The 16,394-nt window shown below is 41.9% G+C and overlaps 1 protein-coding gene across 1 annotated transcript in view; it reads left to right on the plus strand.

Annotated features, from left to right (window-relative positions):
- The window catches only part of CFAP251 (cilia and flagella associated protein 251), a 79,804-nt gene that overhangs the window by 29,275 nt on the left and 34,135 nt on the right, over positions 1-16,394 (plus strand). Inside the window, exons 12-16 of the mRNA XM_040420225.1 lie at positions 1,379-1,530; positions 3,572-3,751; positions 3,833-4,017; positions 9,368-9,479; positions 10,490-10,653. Of these exons, the coding sequence (XP_040276159.1) occupies positions 1,379-1,530; positions 3,572-3,751; positions 3,833-4,017; positions 9,368-9,479; positions 10,490-10,653 (793 nt within the window). The remainder of the gene's footprint in view (positions 1-1,378; positions 1,531-3,571; positions 3,752-3,832; positions 4,018-9,367; positions 9,480-10,489; positions 10,654-16,394) is intronic.

The raw sequence follows: 16,394 nt of genomic DNA on the forward strand, positions 1-16,394 counted from the left end.
CCAGGAAATTTACCTGTAGGGTCTATGGCCAGTCTACTTCTGCATACATGCTAGGCTAAAACAAATGTATATGTGTATGCCGTAGTCAGGAGGGAGTCGGGAATGATAGCTGATGGCCAAAAGATCGTTAGGCCAACAGCTATTGAAAGTATATCTCACGCCCTGCCCTGTGGGTGTTCTGAGGAGATCTGTCAGAGTTGCTGCACGTGACTCGATCTGACAGTTTGTTTTGTTGTGGGTTTGAGCAGAATCCCACCTCCTCCCAGGTGTTGCTCTTTAGGTAATTGGTGAGGCTATTTATTCCTCCCTCTCCCTATAGCCTTTGCGGATTATAGTTCTGCCTTGTGTGGGCTCTGGAAGTTTGGTGGATCGTCTGCTCCCACACATCTCTAGATAAGTCCTTTTCCCGTGTTCCTTCTGTGTCTGTTTTGACTAGGCCTCTAGGGTGATGCTAGCTCCTTCGGTTGTTGAAGGAGCTGGGTGCCTCTTTCCCTCTTTCCTACAACTGAGGGTTTGGTTCAGTGTGTTATAGTCTTAGGTACGTGGGCATGTGCATATCTACCATCGAGATGCATAGCAGCTTAGGGAAAGTGTTATAGGGATTGCTAGGAGGTGACCCCTTTGTTCCATAACATTAGGGGCCTAGTCAGTTGTTTTGTTTGCTTTGCCGTGTTCTGTTTCCTTCCTTTATCTTACCTACCATGACAGTATATGGCCAACTTTTTAGTCTTGTTAGTACTTTTTTTTAAAAGGGTGACTGTGGCTGTGCTCACCTGAATGGAAGCCACTCTGGAAAGCACTGACTGGAACTGGAAACAAAAGCTCCAATAACAATAGAATGAAAAAGAAGAAAATAAGTGCATGAATAAGGACCTAACTAAAGAGGTCTGAAATGCGTAGGCGCTGCTATTGGATTTTGGATTTTAATCTGCACTAAGAAAATAAAGATTGTCACTTTTTGGGATAAACTGGACCCTTTTTTTCTTTTCCATTCTACTCTTTTTTTGATTCTTCCTAGTACACTGTGGGCATACAAAGGCGTATAAACACATAAGAATAAAGTCAGCTAAAATAGCAGCCAAAGTTCCAGAGGTTTTACCTGTGGTTTCATACCAGTACAAGTAGGTCTCAAAGGACCTCAAGTTTTAGTAATGGCTATGTATCTTTCGTAATGTGATTGTGATGTGATTTTTGTCTACCAGTGCTGCTTTGTGTCTCTGGGTCATAGGATTATGCCTGTGGTTGTTGTTGTGTTTAGTTTCCTGTGTTTTTGTGCGTCATATAGCTTCTCATGGTTTTTGGCTTTCTTCCACAGTCTGTTCCTGGTCATTCCTACTGCCTTAATGGATCACTTATTAGTCTTATTCTTGAATTTCAGGCTTCTTTTTAGCAGCTGGATTTACAGATGGAAGTGTACACATATTGGACGCTGTGACACTAGAAGATGAAACCAAAGAACCTTTCAAGTATGCGAAAGGATCAATAACCCATGTTACTTTCTCACATAATTCACATTACCTTGCTACAGCAGTAAGTATCTGAGCATCTCTATACATATTTCTTGATCATAAGGGGGGTTATCTCATAAATTTAAAACTCTTTTTTTTACTCATTTACAAGGAGGATTTGCTTGTCTTTCTCTGGGGGGGGGCTAAACAAGCACCTGCATGTTCTAGGATGCATTGCAGTTGACTCTTGTTAACCCCTTCCTCCCCTGCATAGAAAATAGCCCCTGACATATGGCCCCACAATTTTCTTCTACACTGTCTAGAATGAAATATAGCTACACTCCATCACTGAGATTGCAACACCAAGAAAAAACAAGCCATAAAGTTATGCAAATCGAGAAAGCAGCAAGCGTTGCTAAGAGATGCAAATCTGAAAATTTTCAAGCACCTAGCTCCAATCTGTGGCATGTATGAGGGGCATAAAAGCAGATTAAAAGCAAAGTTTTTTAGCCACATGAAACCTCAAAAATCCAATCAAGTTGTGTGGTATGATTGTGTGATGCCTGCTGTTCATCGCCGGGCCAGTTATCGCCACTTGTCGCAAACTGAAAGGGCCAGAATCCCTGAACTGAGAGACCATGGTTTCTACATGCCTAGGCTGAGCTGCATGTCCCGAAGACTGGGAGAACCATGATGAACTGGAATGACAGCAGGTGGTGCACAGAAACAAACCTCTGCATGGTTGGATCGTGCTGCCCATTGATAGGGCGCCAATCAATACTCATACTCGATATTGAATAAATTGAGATGTTTTGAATATTTTGTTTACATTTTTTTTTTTTTGCTGTACATATCATTAGCATGTCTATCAATCCTGTAATTTCCAAAATTCCACAGCTTCTTGGTGTTGTAATTTCAGCTTTGAGGAGTGTATATACTTCTATATGCTATATAAATTTAAAAGTAGGGATGAATGAAAGGTGGCTGGACCACTTCACCTGCTTCACTATAACCCAGCAGGGGAAGGGAGTAGGTAAGCTACAGTGCAAGTTAGTTCACCTCTGAATGCAGGAAAATGTGGACCAGAAGAATAAATAGCAGGGGCTCTACCAAAGATAAAAATGTAATGTGCATAAAAAATTAACAATATTTTTTTATTTTTGCAAGTATGTTGCAATAATACTTCATATGAAATGGCCTGGTGTAACAAATGCATTGGAACACTAGTGTGCTAAGGTTTATAATCTGCAAGTAAGAAATTTGTTTCCAAACTTTTGCTGTATTTATCAATGTACCATTGCATTATAATTTACTTAAAGTAGCACTACCACAACATTTTTATTCTCTAACATGTTAGAAAAGTAAATGATGTAAACTGTAGTGAAGGTAATCTTCTCACCAGTGACTGTATTTGAGAGTTATAACCTCCATTCTGATCCTCAGCTGTGTCATGTGACCAACTCTCTGATCTCCAACTGACACAGGACAGGAAGTCAGTTACTTCTCTTTTCTTTCCTATGAGACTGACATTGAGTCTCCCATAGGAATACATAGAAAAACTGACTTCATGTCCACACATAAGATGCTGTGTTATTTGGAGAGTCAGAGTGCTGGTCACATGACACAGCTGAGGATCAGAAGGGAGGGGATAACTCACAATAACTCTCTGCTAAGAAAGTTATATTCACTCCGATTTACATCATGTACCTTTCTAACAGGTCAAAGAATATAAATTTTTCTGAGAGTGCTTTTTTAAGACCTTACTATTGTCAGCGACTTGCATATCTACCAGAATTATCGGAAAGCTGGTTATATTAGCTAAGCCAAAAGGAATCATTTGTAAATGTGCCAGACATGGATCATAGAGGGATGAAATGGATAAAGCATGGAATTATATTTGGCCTTTTTTTTTTTTATCCAACCTAAGAGCATATAGTCATAACTCTGTGGGCTCCTATGCTACATGTTCCTGCATTGTAGTATGACAGTGCTGTCCATGGGTCATATGAAGCCATGGGCCTGTGGGTCATATGAAGCCTTCATGTGTGGGCTCCAGGGGTAAGCAAACACTTATGAGCTACAGAAATATAGAACATAACAATATTCGATTTATAATCTTTTAGGATCAAGAATTTACAGTGACACTGTTTCAGCAAGTACAACAAAATGTTGGCGGAAGTGCATCCTGGGAATACTTTGCCAGATATCGAAGCCACTATAAACCTATACAGAATTTAATTTTCGGTATACATTTGGATAGCAATGAACCCAGACTCCTATCACTTGGCATGGATCGGATGTTGGTTAGTATAATCTGTGTGTATTTACACATTATTTAGCCACCTAACTATACAGCTAAATCTTCTGTTCCATTTTTCCTATAGGTGGAATACGATCTCACAAGCAGCAGTAAGGACCATCTTGTAATACAGAGCAGTGACCGTATAGACCAGAGTGCTGTCCCCCAGTGTTTAGTTTGGTGTCCTCCTTTCACTAAGGAAAGCTTTATTCTAGTAGCTAATGATGAGTATAAAATGAAACTTTACAACGCCACGACTAAAATGTGTAGGTAAGCACAGAAAATTCTCACTGTCTTGGACACCTCACTTTACAAACCGTAATCATACCTGTTATGGAAAATGTTTGAGAAACGGTTTCTTACTTCTCTTTGAAGAGATCCACTTTTTGAAGGAAACACACTATGGCCTTGTGAATGTGGTATAACCAAGTTGCTATGCGTTAGACATCATTTACTTTCCTTATCTTTCCATATGGTGCATCAAAGTTGCTCTTAAACCCCGGTGTGACACTGCACGTTATGTTTTCCACCTCCAAGTTTTCCAGACACTGGAGGAATTTATCAAGCCCTGGCTTCAAAAAGTTTCAAAGTTTGGAAATTTTTTGTGTGCTTATTTGATCAAAATTGTTGCAACATTTCAGATATTTGCCATTTTGAAAATTAGTTGGAAAAGTTGGCGTGATCAGCCTAACGACCTGAATTAAAGGAGTTATCCAACCATTTGTAACTGATAACCTATACTTTGGAATGGGGCTGAGTGGTGCTTAGGCCATGTGACCGATGGCCGTGACGTCAGTGGGTTAGGGTAAGCACCAAGAAGGCTGTGGAACCCCCCTCCTCTCTTCTTTAGCACAGAAACTGTTAAATAATTATTACCACTCAAGGGAGCAATGATTTATTACACTTAATTAGTCCATCACATAAACAACTGAAGACATATCTAGTCCTTGATTTTTGGCTGCTCTTTAATGTTACACTTGTTAGCGAGTAGGAGGATGAGTAATGCTGAGCATACAAAACATTCTGCCCATATCTTTTCATATTGATATTGAGCTCGTCGAATGTTTATTATAGACAGACTCCTTATTGTAGAAAACAGCCTCCCTTGTTACTGATAAATGTTTCGAAGGATCTACTGTCACAGGCGCTAATGGAGCAGAATATTAATGAAGGAACCCCGGCAATCACAGTCATTTACAAACACGTAGGGACGGTTAGGAAACCTTGATGATTTCTCTAGCAGCGTGAAATGATTTCTTAGCTGAATGCGCTGATGTTTACTAAAAGATTACTTCCTTTAACTTTTGCATTGCGATATTGGTCTCTCTGCAGGAAACATCCTAAGTGATGGGACACATAAATCCATCATTCCCAATTATACGTCTGCAATAACTGCTTATAGAGAAAAGTTACAGCAATAACTTAACTTTAATAATGATTGCAGTGCAGTGAAGAAACAAAAATGATTGTAATAATATCCAAATGTACATCCCCTCTACTGTAGCTGTGTGTAACTCGGCAGATTTGCCAATAATAAGATAAGCAAAGCAAGTGGATCAGCTCACTTAAAGGGGTTATGCAACCCCTATAATGCCCCCTTCCTTCCATTGCCCGGGCTCCTCATATAGATTATTCTTACTCTGCTCCCCAGCATTTGGATGCTGCAGACCCACTAACGGCTTAGCTCAATTGAATGGAGCTAAACCACAGGCGGACACCCGCTGCTTTAAATAGCTGCCTCCCATTGGAAATAGGAGGCAGACACCACAGAATTTTGTCCATGCCAAAATTTCCGCTGCATAAACCACTAGATTCACACAAATGTGGTGTTTTGTGGATCCGCAAAACACGGATACCGGGATGTGCGCAATTTGCGGACAGCACATGCTGCCGCTATCATAGAAAATGGCTATTCTTGTCCGTAATTGCGGACAAGAATAGGGCATGTTCTATTTTTTATGTGGGGCCGCGGAATTGAACTACGGGTGTATAGAAATGAATGAGTCCGCAGCCGTTCCACAAAATTGCAGAACGGATATGGACTCGTTTATATGATCGTGTGAATGTAGCCTTAGGCTGCATTCACACGTCCGTGTGTGTGGATCCGCAAAACACGGACATCGGCGATGTGCGTTCCGCATTTTGCGGTCCGCACATCGCCGGCACTTAATAGAAAATGCCTTTTCTTGTCCGCAATTGCGGACAAGAATAGGACATGTTCTATAATTTTCGGGATTGGAATTGCGGACCCGGAAGTGCGGATCCGCAATTCCAGGTCCCATAGAAATGAATGGGTCCACAATTCCGTTCCGCAAAATGCGGAACGAAATTGCGGACATGTGAATGGACCCTTAGAGTGAGGATAAAATCCTTTCGGTGCACTGACAAACAGTGTTGGCTCCTAGGTACAAAGTCAGCTGTAAAAGTGAAAGGCATCTAGCACTCAGGAATAAAATCCAATAACTTAATTTCGGACACACAGAAAATATAAAATCCAAGCCCAGATTTGTCAATACTTAAGGAAAGTTGACTGAAAACGACTGTTGGATTAATAATGGCTGCTATATTAGTGGACATAAAACTTTCCCTCCAAAAAGCTAATATAACTAAGAAATAGATTCATATCATGTTTAAAGTAGTTGAACAGCCACTTAAAATGCTTCAAAAATGCCCAGAGTGGTGTAAAAAAAAGTAATAGCTTACCGACCCCTGCCAATGCCATTCCGACACTTCACAGGTGCCCTGCCTGACTCTGTACTTCCTGGTCCCTTTCAAAATTATCATGTGACTGCTTCAGCCAATCAGTGGCTGCAGTGGGTCATTGCTGTGTATCACATGTCTGTGTCAAGAGGGACCAGGAAGTACAGAGACCGGTAAGGGACCGTGAAGTGTTGTAACAAGAGCGCTGGTGGACTCTTTTATTTTAATTTTTTTAGTGTGTGTCTGGACAACCCCTTTAATAATCTGACACACAAAAAGACATCTCAAGTACTAATATTTGCATTCCACTTTTATTCAAAGTCTTATTCAAATACTTGGAATTATGTATAGCGCTGTACAGGGCCGTCTTTAATATTGATTGGACCCTGTGCAAGAATTTACTTGGGCCCCTGGATCCCCCCTTCCTACACCCTAGCATGCAATCACGCCCTCCACCACAACACACACAAAAAAAATCCACACATCTCGTAGAGTAGTAAACTTTAATAATGATGAGTGGCCACTAGAGGTTCCTTGGCAGTAATGTAAATACTGCCTTTTTTTCTGAAAAGGCAGTGTTTACATTAAAAAGCTTGCAGAGACATGCTATAGACACCAGAACTACTACGTTTAGCTGTTGTGGTTCTAGTGACTATAGTGTCCCTTAATATAGGGGGGGGGGGGGGAGGAAGAATCATCACAAAAGTAACAAATAAAATGGCTGTATCATCATTCTAAAAATTAAAAAAGCACAACTTATGACACAAATATATAGTATTTTGCAGATTATTATTATTTTTTTTTGCAATGTGCAGATAGTACTGTACTACTAACCCCTCCATCCACCCCTACATACAGGGTAATACAGCGCCACATAGCTCTTACATCCAGTGACGTCTCTTTGATGTAGATGTTCTCTTTCCTCATCTTCTCCTTTCAGACCAGACCACCATTTTTCAGCCATTTCTCGTCTCTGCAGTTTGACAAACAGAATCTTAGTTTACTACTTTTCCATCATCCTCCAATCTTCTGGACAAATCATCCTACCACCGCCAATACTGTGCTGCTGTGCTCCCCAATACTATACTGCAGAAACAGATAAACCCCCTGATAATAGTAGTACCATGCAGATAGTGCCCTTCAATAATTATTGGCACACAGTGCCCTAAAATAACTGCTCCCAGTAAATAGTGTCCTGACACTAATAGTGTAAACATAACGTCCCCAAAAATAATAGTGGTAAGCTGATACTGTGCCAAGGTGCCCCAACAGTAATAAAGCTCCCAAAAGTCCCACAAATAGGAATAATTCTCTGCTAGAGCACACATGGTAGTAATAGTGCTCCTACAGTGCCCCCAACATGTCCCCACTGTGCCCCAGAAGTAATAATGCTCCCATAGTGCCCATACTAGTAATCATGTTCCCCCTAGATCCCCAGTAGTAATAAAGCCCATCATAATGCCCCCAGTAGTAATAATTCTCCTTATATTGTGCCAGTGCAGAAAAAAACAACTTTTAATGCCCTCTGTTGAGTTAATGTCCCCATAGTGCCCCCATAATGTGCCAGTATAAAATACCCCTATATAGTGCCCCCAGTAAATGCCCCCATAGTGCTACTCTCCCCCCTTCTTCCTAGTGCCCCCATAATATACCAGTATAAAATGCCCCATTTATAGTGCCCCAGTAGATGCCCTCAGGGTCCCCCATAATTTGCAAGTATAAAATACCCCTTCTTAGTGCCCCCCATAGATGAGCCCATAGTACTCCTCTCTCCCCTTCCCCATAGTACCCACCATAATGTGCCCCAGTATATGATGCCTCTATACAGAGCCCCGCCATATAAAATACCCCTTCTTTGTGGCCACAGTGGAAGCCCCCATAGTGTTCCTCTCCCCCTTCCCCCATTTAAAATACCCCTTCTTTGTGGTCTCAGTAGATGCCCCCATAGTGCCCCCAATAATGTGCCATTAAGAAGTGCCCTCATAGATGCCCCCATAGTGCCACCCAATAATGTGCCAGTAAAAAGTGCCACCAATAATGTGCCAGTAAGATGTGCCCCCATAGATGCCCCCCAATAATGTGCCAGTAACAAGTGCCCCCATAGATGTGCCCCAATCATGTGCCAGTAACAAGTGCCCCCATAGATGCCCCCCACTCATGTGCCAGTAACAAGAGCCCCTATAGATGCCCCCCAATCATGTGCTAGTAACAAGTGCCCCCATAGATGCCCCCCAATCATGTGCCAGTAAGTAGTACCATATAAAAAAATAAACACTTATACTTACCTCCATCAGGCTGGCAGTGATGTGATGCAGGCCTCTTCCGGCTTGTGTTTGGTGCTGTACGGCTCAGGCGGAGCGATCGCACCATCTGCATCGGCCTCTGATAGGCTGCAGGCCTAGTGCCTGCAGCCTATCAGAGGAACGGGGAAGGGCTATGTGTCTCTGCATGGCCTTTTTTCCACAGAATCATAGGGACATAAAGCTGTCAGTATGATTCTGTAGAAATAAGGTCAAGCAGAGGCACATAGCATTATAAATCATGATAATGCCGTGCGCTCCTGCAAGTCCAGAGCGGAGGATCACACTCACACATGGAGCGTGATTCTCGCAATGGATTCGCTCGTGTGAAACGGCCCTAAAGAAGCCGATACAGATGACTATATAGATATGAGCGCTCATCTCCCTGTGCCCTGCTGCCGCCCCCACTTGTCACCAGGGCCGCACCGCCTGGGGCCATCGCCTCACTTTGCCTAATTAGCGGTGCGGCCCTGCTAGCGCTCCCTGGAATTTTTGCGCCCGGGGAAGCTGCCCCCCAGGAGCAACTGGGCCCGGGGCAGATGCCCCTTTTGCCCCGCGTTAAAGATGGGCCTGGGGCTGTATACTGTACTGTAATGTGTTTATCTCTTTCTTACCCTCAGAAAGACCCTCTTGGGGCCAACATTTGGTTCTCCTATTAGGAAAATGGAAGTGTTTCCTTCTTATAGTCAGGATCTAGGAAAAGGCTACCTGGTGTATATTACAGATGACAAGGTATGTAGAGGGACACATCTTGTGTTGTCAATGCTGATTCTGCATGGGGATGCTGCCGTCAGCAAGGCATTTCCCTTGTAGAGGCTTCTGCAGGGAAAATCTAATATTACATGGCAATCATTAAGATAAATGTCCAGTCATATAAAATATGGATGGCTTAAATCTGCCATAAAGGGGGATCCTCAGTGTGGTACCCCTCTCTATGATGTCTATATCCCCCTACAGGATACATGCCTTTTGCTTTATAGAAGAAATAAAAATCAATATGGCACCAACACAAATAGCGGGTGACCATCCGACATACTGTCTTAGCTGACATTTGGAAAACCATATTAAAACATAGGCAGTGTCCAAAATGAGGCAGGGGCTAGGCAGACCTTACATGTTTGACAACAAAAAAATGCTTTATTATGTAAAGACAAATTAACAAAAAAACTATACAAAATTGTTATTGCCACATCTGTGTAACACCTCTAACTATAAAGTAAATAAAAAAAGGAATAAAAAGCAATCAAAATGTCATATGTACCCCAAAATGGCAAAAAATAAGCTCCCACACAAACTAAGAATTTAAAAAGTTTTGGTTACACAAAAACAAATGATTTTCATACAGGGGTTGTTCAGACTCGAGATCTGCATCGCCCAAAGGGGAGCGATGGAGCTAAATCCCAGAAGCAGGAATCAGTATGATTCCCACGGCGGGTGTAAACCCTCCATAGTGAACTGGTTAAAAGCGGTTCACTAAGCAGCTAAGACCCCATTCATGCAAAGAAGTAATACATCAAAGTCCCCTTATTTGCCATATGTATTTTCTCATTTCATTTCTGTGATTCCCATGTGTTTTAAGGGTTAGATTGACGTTCATGTGTGCCCATTTTTCCCCCACTAAAAATACAACTGTTCCATTTTGATATTATGGGATGTCCCAGCTGACAGTCCCCAGTTGGTGTTACTCCTATGATGTGTCTGATTGACAAAGTGTCTTTCTTTGGTCCAATTTGTCTGTTAAGGTTGGACTTCAGATTCTACCAGTTGATGGAAACCCGCACAAGACAATGGCTCTTATTTGTCATCCGGATGGGGTAGCCAACATTGTCTGCTCAAGTGACGGTCAATACGTCTTTACAGCTGGAGGAAAAGACTGCACAGTGATAATGTGGAAAGCAAACTTACAGTAAGTACAAAGCATATTGTCACATGCAATAGACATATTAACCTTTTTGCCCAAATCATGTGCGAATTGGCGCGTTTGGACTTACAGTTATGTTGCAGAAAATGTCCCCGTGTCTCCATATGCAGTGAAATCTCTATGCCTTCAACTGTTGTTAGCAGCTGACAAGCATTGGAATGGGCCCCTTAGACAATCATAGGCTAGTATTGCCCCTGATCGCTGTCCTGGTTAGTCAGAATGACTGACTAATTACAGCTGAGTCTGCATAAAAAAACTGATTTTAACCCCCGCACCCCCAACAGCCCCGAACTCCAGTCTTCTGCTTGTGTGATCGCTGAGAGGAAAAAGATCTGAGCCAAAAGGATGCTGTAGACAGCAATCTACAGGAGAAAAAAACACCCCTTGTCCGCCAGGGCATACCCCAACTGTCCAGTATTCACCCCATAGTTCATTGCTGTAAAAATACCCCTTCACTGCCAGGGCAAAACAAAGTTTAGTATGCTAGAGTTAAGTTAGTGTTAAAAATGAACTTGTATCAAAATGTTCAAAATCTTTAATAATTTGTTGAAAAGGAAAAACTACAATCTTGCGTTGACATATGTATTCAGTCCCTTTACTCAGGACTTAGTAGAAGCACCTTTGGCAAGGATTACAGCCTCCTGTCTTCTTGGGTATGATGCCACATGGTTTGCACACCTGGATTTGGGGATTTTTCTGCCATTCTTCTCTGCAGATCTTCTCAAGCTCTGCCAGGTTGGATGGGGATCATGGGTGGACAGTCAAGCCTTTACAGTGCCCAATTTTTCAGCAGATAATTGCTAACAAGCGTTCCCATAAATGCTTGTTAGCGATCATCTGGCTGTGTAATACTGCCACCTATTGCCCGATGAATGTGCAAAAGCTCGATAATCGGGCAATCCAAATCTTTTGATATGTTAAAAAATTATTATTGCAGGTGGCAGATTGTGGTGTCTAATCACAATCTGCTGCTAGCAAACGTCCGGTTTATGGAATACGGTGTGGTTACAGCAAAGCTATCGTTACACATACCTGGATCACAGTCTATGGATGCTTTCTTATACAATAAACTTATACTTATTATTTTTTTTAAATCTTTATTTTCATTTCTGCAGTTGTACAATCATCAGATTAACGTTACATTTGAAAGCATCAACCTTAATATAAAACGTAAAGCATGTCGGGTGGTCGTACAGACACTGAAAGAATTAGGCCCCTTTCACACGGGCGAGAATTCCGCTCGGGTGCAATGAGTGAGGTGAACGCATTGCACCCGCACTGAATACGGACTCATTCACTTCAATGGGGCAGTTCAGATAAGCGGTGATTTTCACGCATCCCTTGTCTGTTACGTGAAAATTGGAGCATGTTCTATATTCTGCGTTTTTCACGCAACACAGGCCCCATAGAAATGAATGGGGATGCTTGAAAATCGCATAACATCCGCAAGCAAGGGCGGATGCAATGCGATTTTCACGCATGGTTGCTAGGAGATGATGTTAGTAAATTGATAAAAGTCAATTTACTGTATTATTTTCCCTTATAACATGGTTATAAAGGAAAATAAAAGCATTCTTAATACAGAATGCTTACTAAAATTTGGCTTGAGGGGTTAAAAAATTAAAAATAAATTAACTCACCTCATCCTCTTGTTTGCGCAGCCGGCATCGTCTTCTTTCTTCTTCTTTCAGGACCTTTGAAGATTTCTATCTTCATTCAGCAGGACCTGCGCTGACGTCACTGTGCTCACCACGTGGTGAGCGCGATTACGTCATCAAAGCTCCCTTTGCAGGTCCTGAAAGAAGAAGAAAAAAGACTATGCCGGCTGCGCGAACAAGAGGATGAGGTGAGTTAATTTTTTAATTTTTTTAACCCCTCAATCCACATTTTAGTAAGCATTCTGTATTTAAAAAATGCTATTATTTTCCCTTATAACCATGTTATAAGGGAAAATAATAAAATTAATAGAACATCTAACCCAAACCCGAACTTCAGTGAAGAAGTCCGGGTTCGGGTCTGGGTACCACATTCAGTTTTTTCTCAAGCGCGTGCAAAACGCACTGCACTCGTGCGGAAAAAACTGAACATTGGAACACAATTGCAGTCAAAACTGACGGCAATTGCGTGCCTACTCGCGCAAGTTTCTCGCAATGCACACGCGACGCATCCGGAGCAAATCCGGAACGCCCGTGTGAAAGGGGCCTTAAAGCTGCTTACACTTGATTGCAAAATAATCAAGATTGAAAGTAAAAAATGATAATTAAAATAAAAACTAAAATTAAAAAGGGTACCTCAATGTGTACATTTGTTATGCAGGATTGATTTGGCCAATCAAGGCCCTTACAGGAGGAGAGGTTGTAAAGGGGGGAGGGGGGAGGGGGGAGGTCGGGGAGGAAAAAGGAAAAGGGTGAGAAGAGGAAATACATATCTGATAATACATCACTATGGTGCCTGAGGAGATCTCTCATACCACTGAATCCAAAGGGACCAGATCTTAAGAAACTTATTGTTAGAAAGTGTTTCCCAGCTAGTTAGTTCCTCTAATCTGCATATTTTGTGTGCTTTATGCCTCCATTCAGTAATTGACGGCATCGGATCCGAAAGCCAATAAAGCGGTATAAGCAATTTGGCCGCAGCTATCAATAGTGCAGCTAGAGAAAATCTAGTAAGCGGACATTGACTATTTGGCAAGTTTAGGAGAACTAGTGTAGGCGATATATGGAATGCCGTTGAACATATCTGGCTAATGGCCTGTGACACCTCTTCCCAAAAGGGGGCTATCTTGGAACAAGTCCACCAAATATGAAAGGCAGAACATTGTGCCCTATGACATCTCAACACACTGCGGGAAGCGAGGGGTCCATTCTGTGTAGAACATCTGGGGTGCGGTGCCACCTGACCAACAACTTAAAGGAGTTTTCCTGTATGCGGATACATCAGGAGAATCCATGGGAACTATTTAGGATTTTGGTGACTTCCTCAGTTGTGAATGTTATCCCTAAGTCTTTCTCCCATTGAAGGATGTAACTAGGTTTTGAAGACGTTTTCAACTCTAAAATCTTATTATAGAGAAGGGAAACAAGCCTTCTACCAGGGTCAGAAGATTCTATTATTGCGTCATACCATGAAGGTACATAATCTCTTTGAGTTTTGTGAAGGTATTTCTTACAGATAAAGCAAAAATGTGAGTAATGGATTTGTGTCCAGCTAGAGATCCCCATGATGTCTGGATGTCAATCATGGAAGGTATCTTTCTCCCTTTCAAAATATCACCAACCGCCTGGTTGCCAAAAGCCGACCAAACGCCCATATCGTCTACGTAGTCCTTTTGGAAAAAACAAGGTAGCAGTCGAATGGGCATAAATGGTGAGGGGCTTTCTGAGAAGTTTATGAGTAAGGATATATGTTGCCATGTATTGAGGACTCTGAACTGTGACAGGACCATGAGACCCCGCCGCGCCGCAGAGGAAACCCTTCACAAATTAGCATAATCCTTAGGAGAAAGTATGTTGCTGGCAATCTGGCAACCCAATTTGGTAATTCGTGGGTTTATCAATTCAGAGTGAAGTCTCAATTGAATAGCCTTATAATACGACTGAATGAGCCCGAAACCCCCTTTTTGTTTGGGTAGTACTAAAATATTGTGTGTTAGGCGTGGTTTGGTGTGTTTCCAGATAAAGGAAGAGAAAAGCCTGCGTGCTGATAAGAATAATGGGACAGGTAAATGTATCTAAGAGTCTGCATTAAGTATAGTAGTTTAGGGAGGATATACGTTTTCAGTAGATTCTTCCTTCCCATCCAAGACATAAGAGGTATAGATAGTTCTTTTAATTGTTGTTGGATACTTGACAATATCCCAGGATAATTTGCCTGATATAGCCTATTAGGATCTTTGGTAATATTGACTCCCAAGTAACTGATCTGAGAATCATCCCATATGAATGGGTATTCCTTTGATAGCTCAGATATGACTCTTTTAGGGGTACTGATTCCCATAGCCTGACATTTGGAAAGGTTTATTTTAAAGTTGTCCAAACTTATGTAATAAGGTAAGTATGGCAGGGAATGCCTCTACTGGGTTGCTCCGCTAACGCGGCAACATTGTGAGTCACAGGCCCTACCATTAGGCCTCTTATATGGTCATCTTGTCTTATTGCCCTGTGTCTCCAGGCACAGTATAAAAAGAGTAGGCGATAATGGGCATTCTTGTCTCGTTCCGTTAGAGATTGATAAAGTAGGGGAGAGTACTCCGTTGATCCTAATTTTTGCAGAGGGGGAGGAGTACAGAGACAGCACCGCTGCTATAAACTGGACGGGAAAGCCAAATTTCTGAAGGGTAGCTTCCATGAATCTCCAATCTACTCTGTCAAATGCTTTCTCAGCATCTGTGCTTAAGAGCGTGAGTTGGGTATTAGTGGATATAGCATATTCTATTTCCTGTTGAACCCTGAAGGTACTGTCCCTGCACTCTCTCCCCACCACAAATCCTGATTGTTCAGGTGATATCAGTTTTTGAAGGTAGGGGGCTATTTTACGGGTTTAGGGAGGATAGTGATGTGTGCTTCCAGAGCTTGATGTGCAGGAGGAGGCCCCTTGATAAGTGCATTGAAATAATTGTCAATTGTGGTCCAAGGACATTAAAAAACTTTTTATAATACAGAATTGGGAATCCGTCTGGGCTGGGGCTTTTCCCCAAAGGTGTTGTTTTATTGGCATCTTGGATCTCAGTCAAGATGACTGGCGCTGTTAAAGTTTCACGTTCCTCCTGTGTTAGTTGAGGAAGTTGAAGGGTGCTTAGAAACTATCTCACGTTATCCAGCCTAGTTGCAATTTCATTAGGTGTTTCCTGTGGGCGAATATTGTAAAGGGACTGGTAATAAAAGGAAAGACTTTTGCTATCTCTTGTGTGGTGTCTTTTAGTGTACCTTCTGGGGTCTTTATCTTTCAAATATGGGTTTGTTCATTTTGTTTTTTGATAAGTGCTGTCATAATCTTATTATCTTTTTCCCCATGTGCATAGTATTTTTGCTTTATTTTGAGATAAGACCACGCTGCCCTGAAGTTGAGTAGCATTTTGAGTTCCATCCTTAGCTTCAACAAGGTTTCGTGATCCCGCAATGCCAGGGATTTCTTATGGGTGTGTTCTAAAGCTGCTATTTGGAACAATAACTAAGATAAATGTGCCATACGTTGCTTTTTAAGATGTGAGCCTAAGGTTATGAGTTCCCCTCGTACGGCCACTTTATGAGCCTCCCATATATAAGTGGGGAAGGAATCAGATGGAGAGTTTATTTCAAAGTAGTCCTGAAGTTTCTTAAATAGGGTACTAATGTTAGAGGGCGTGTCTAATAATGTGTGGTTATTCTCTATTTGGCACTTCTGGAAAACTTAATGAGAAGGAGACTGGGGCATGGTCAGATACTGTAATGCTATGAATGTCTACGCTGTGTAGTTGGGATAAATATTTATTTTGTATAAAGAAGTAGTCTAATCTTTGATAAGGCTTGTGGGGGTTAGAATAAAAAGTATAGTCTCTCCTATCAGCATGCATTGACCTCCAGACATCATTCAAGCAAAGCTCACGTAATCTTTCATGAACACTTTTAAGCGCTTTGTATGAGATGGCAGATTTGAGAGACGAGGAATCTAATAGAGGGTTGAGGGTCAGGTTAAATCTCCTCTTATGATAAGTAGACCTGAGGTAAATAATGAGAAAGTATGCAATG

The sequence above is a fragment of the Bufo bufo genome, chromosome 2 (genome assembly GCF_905171765.1).
Source record: "Bufo bufo chromosome 2, aBufBuf1.1, whole genome shotgun sequence".
In the NCBI taxonomy this organism is placed as follows: Eukaryota; Metazoa; Chordata; class Amphibia; order Anura; family Bufonidae; genus Bufo; species Bufo bufo.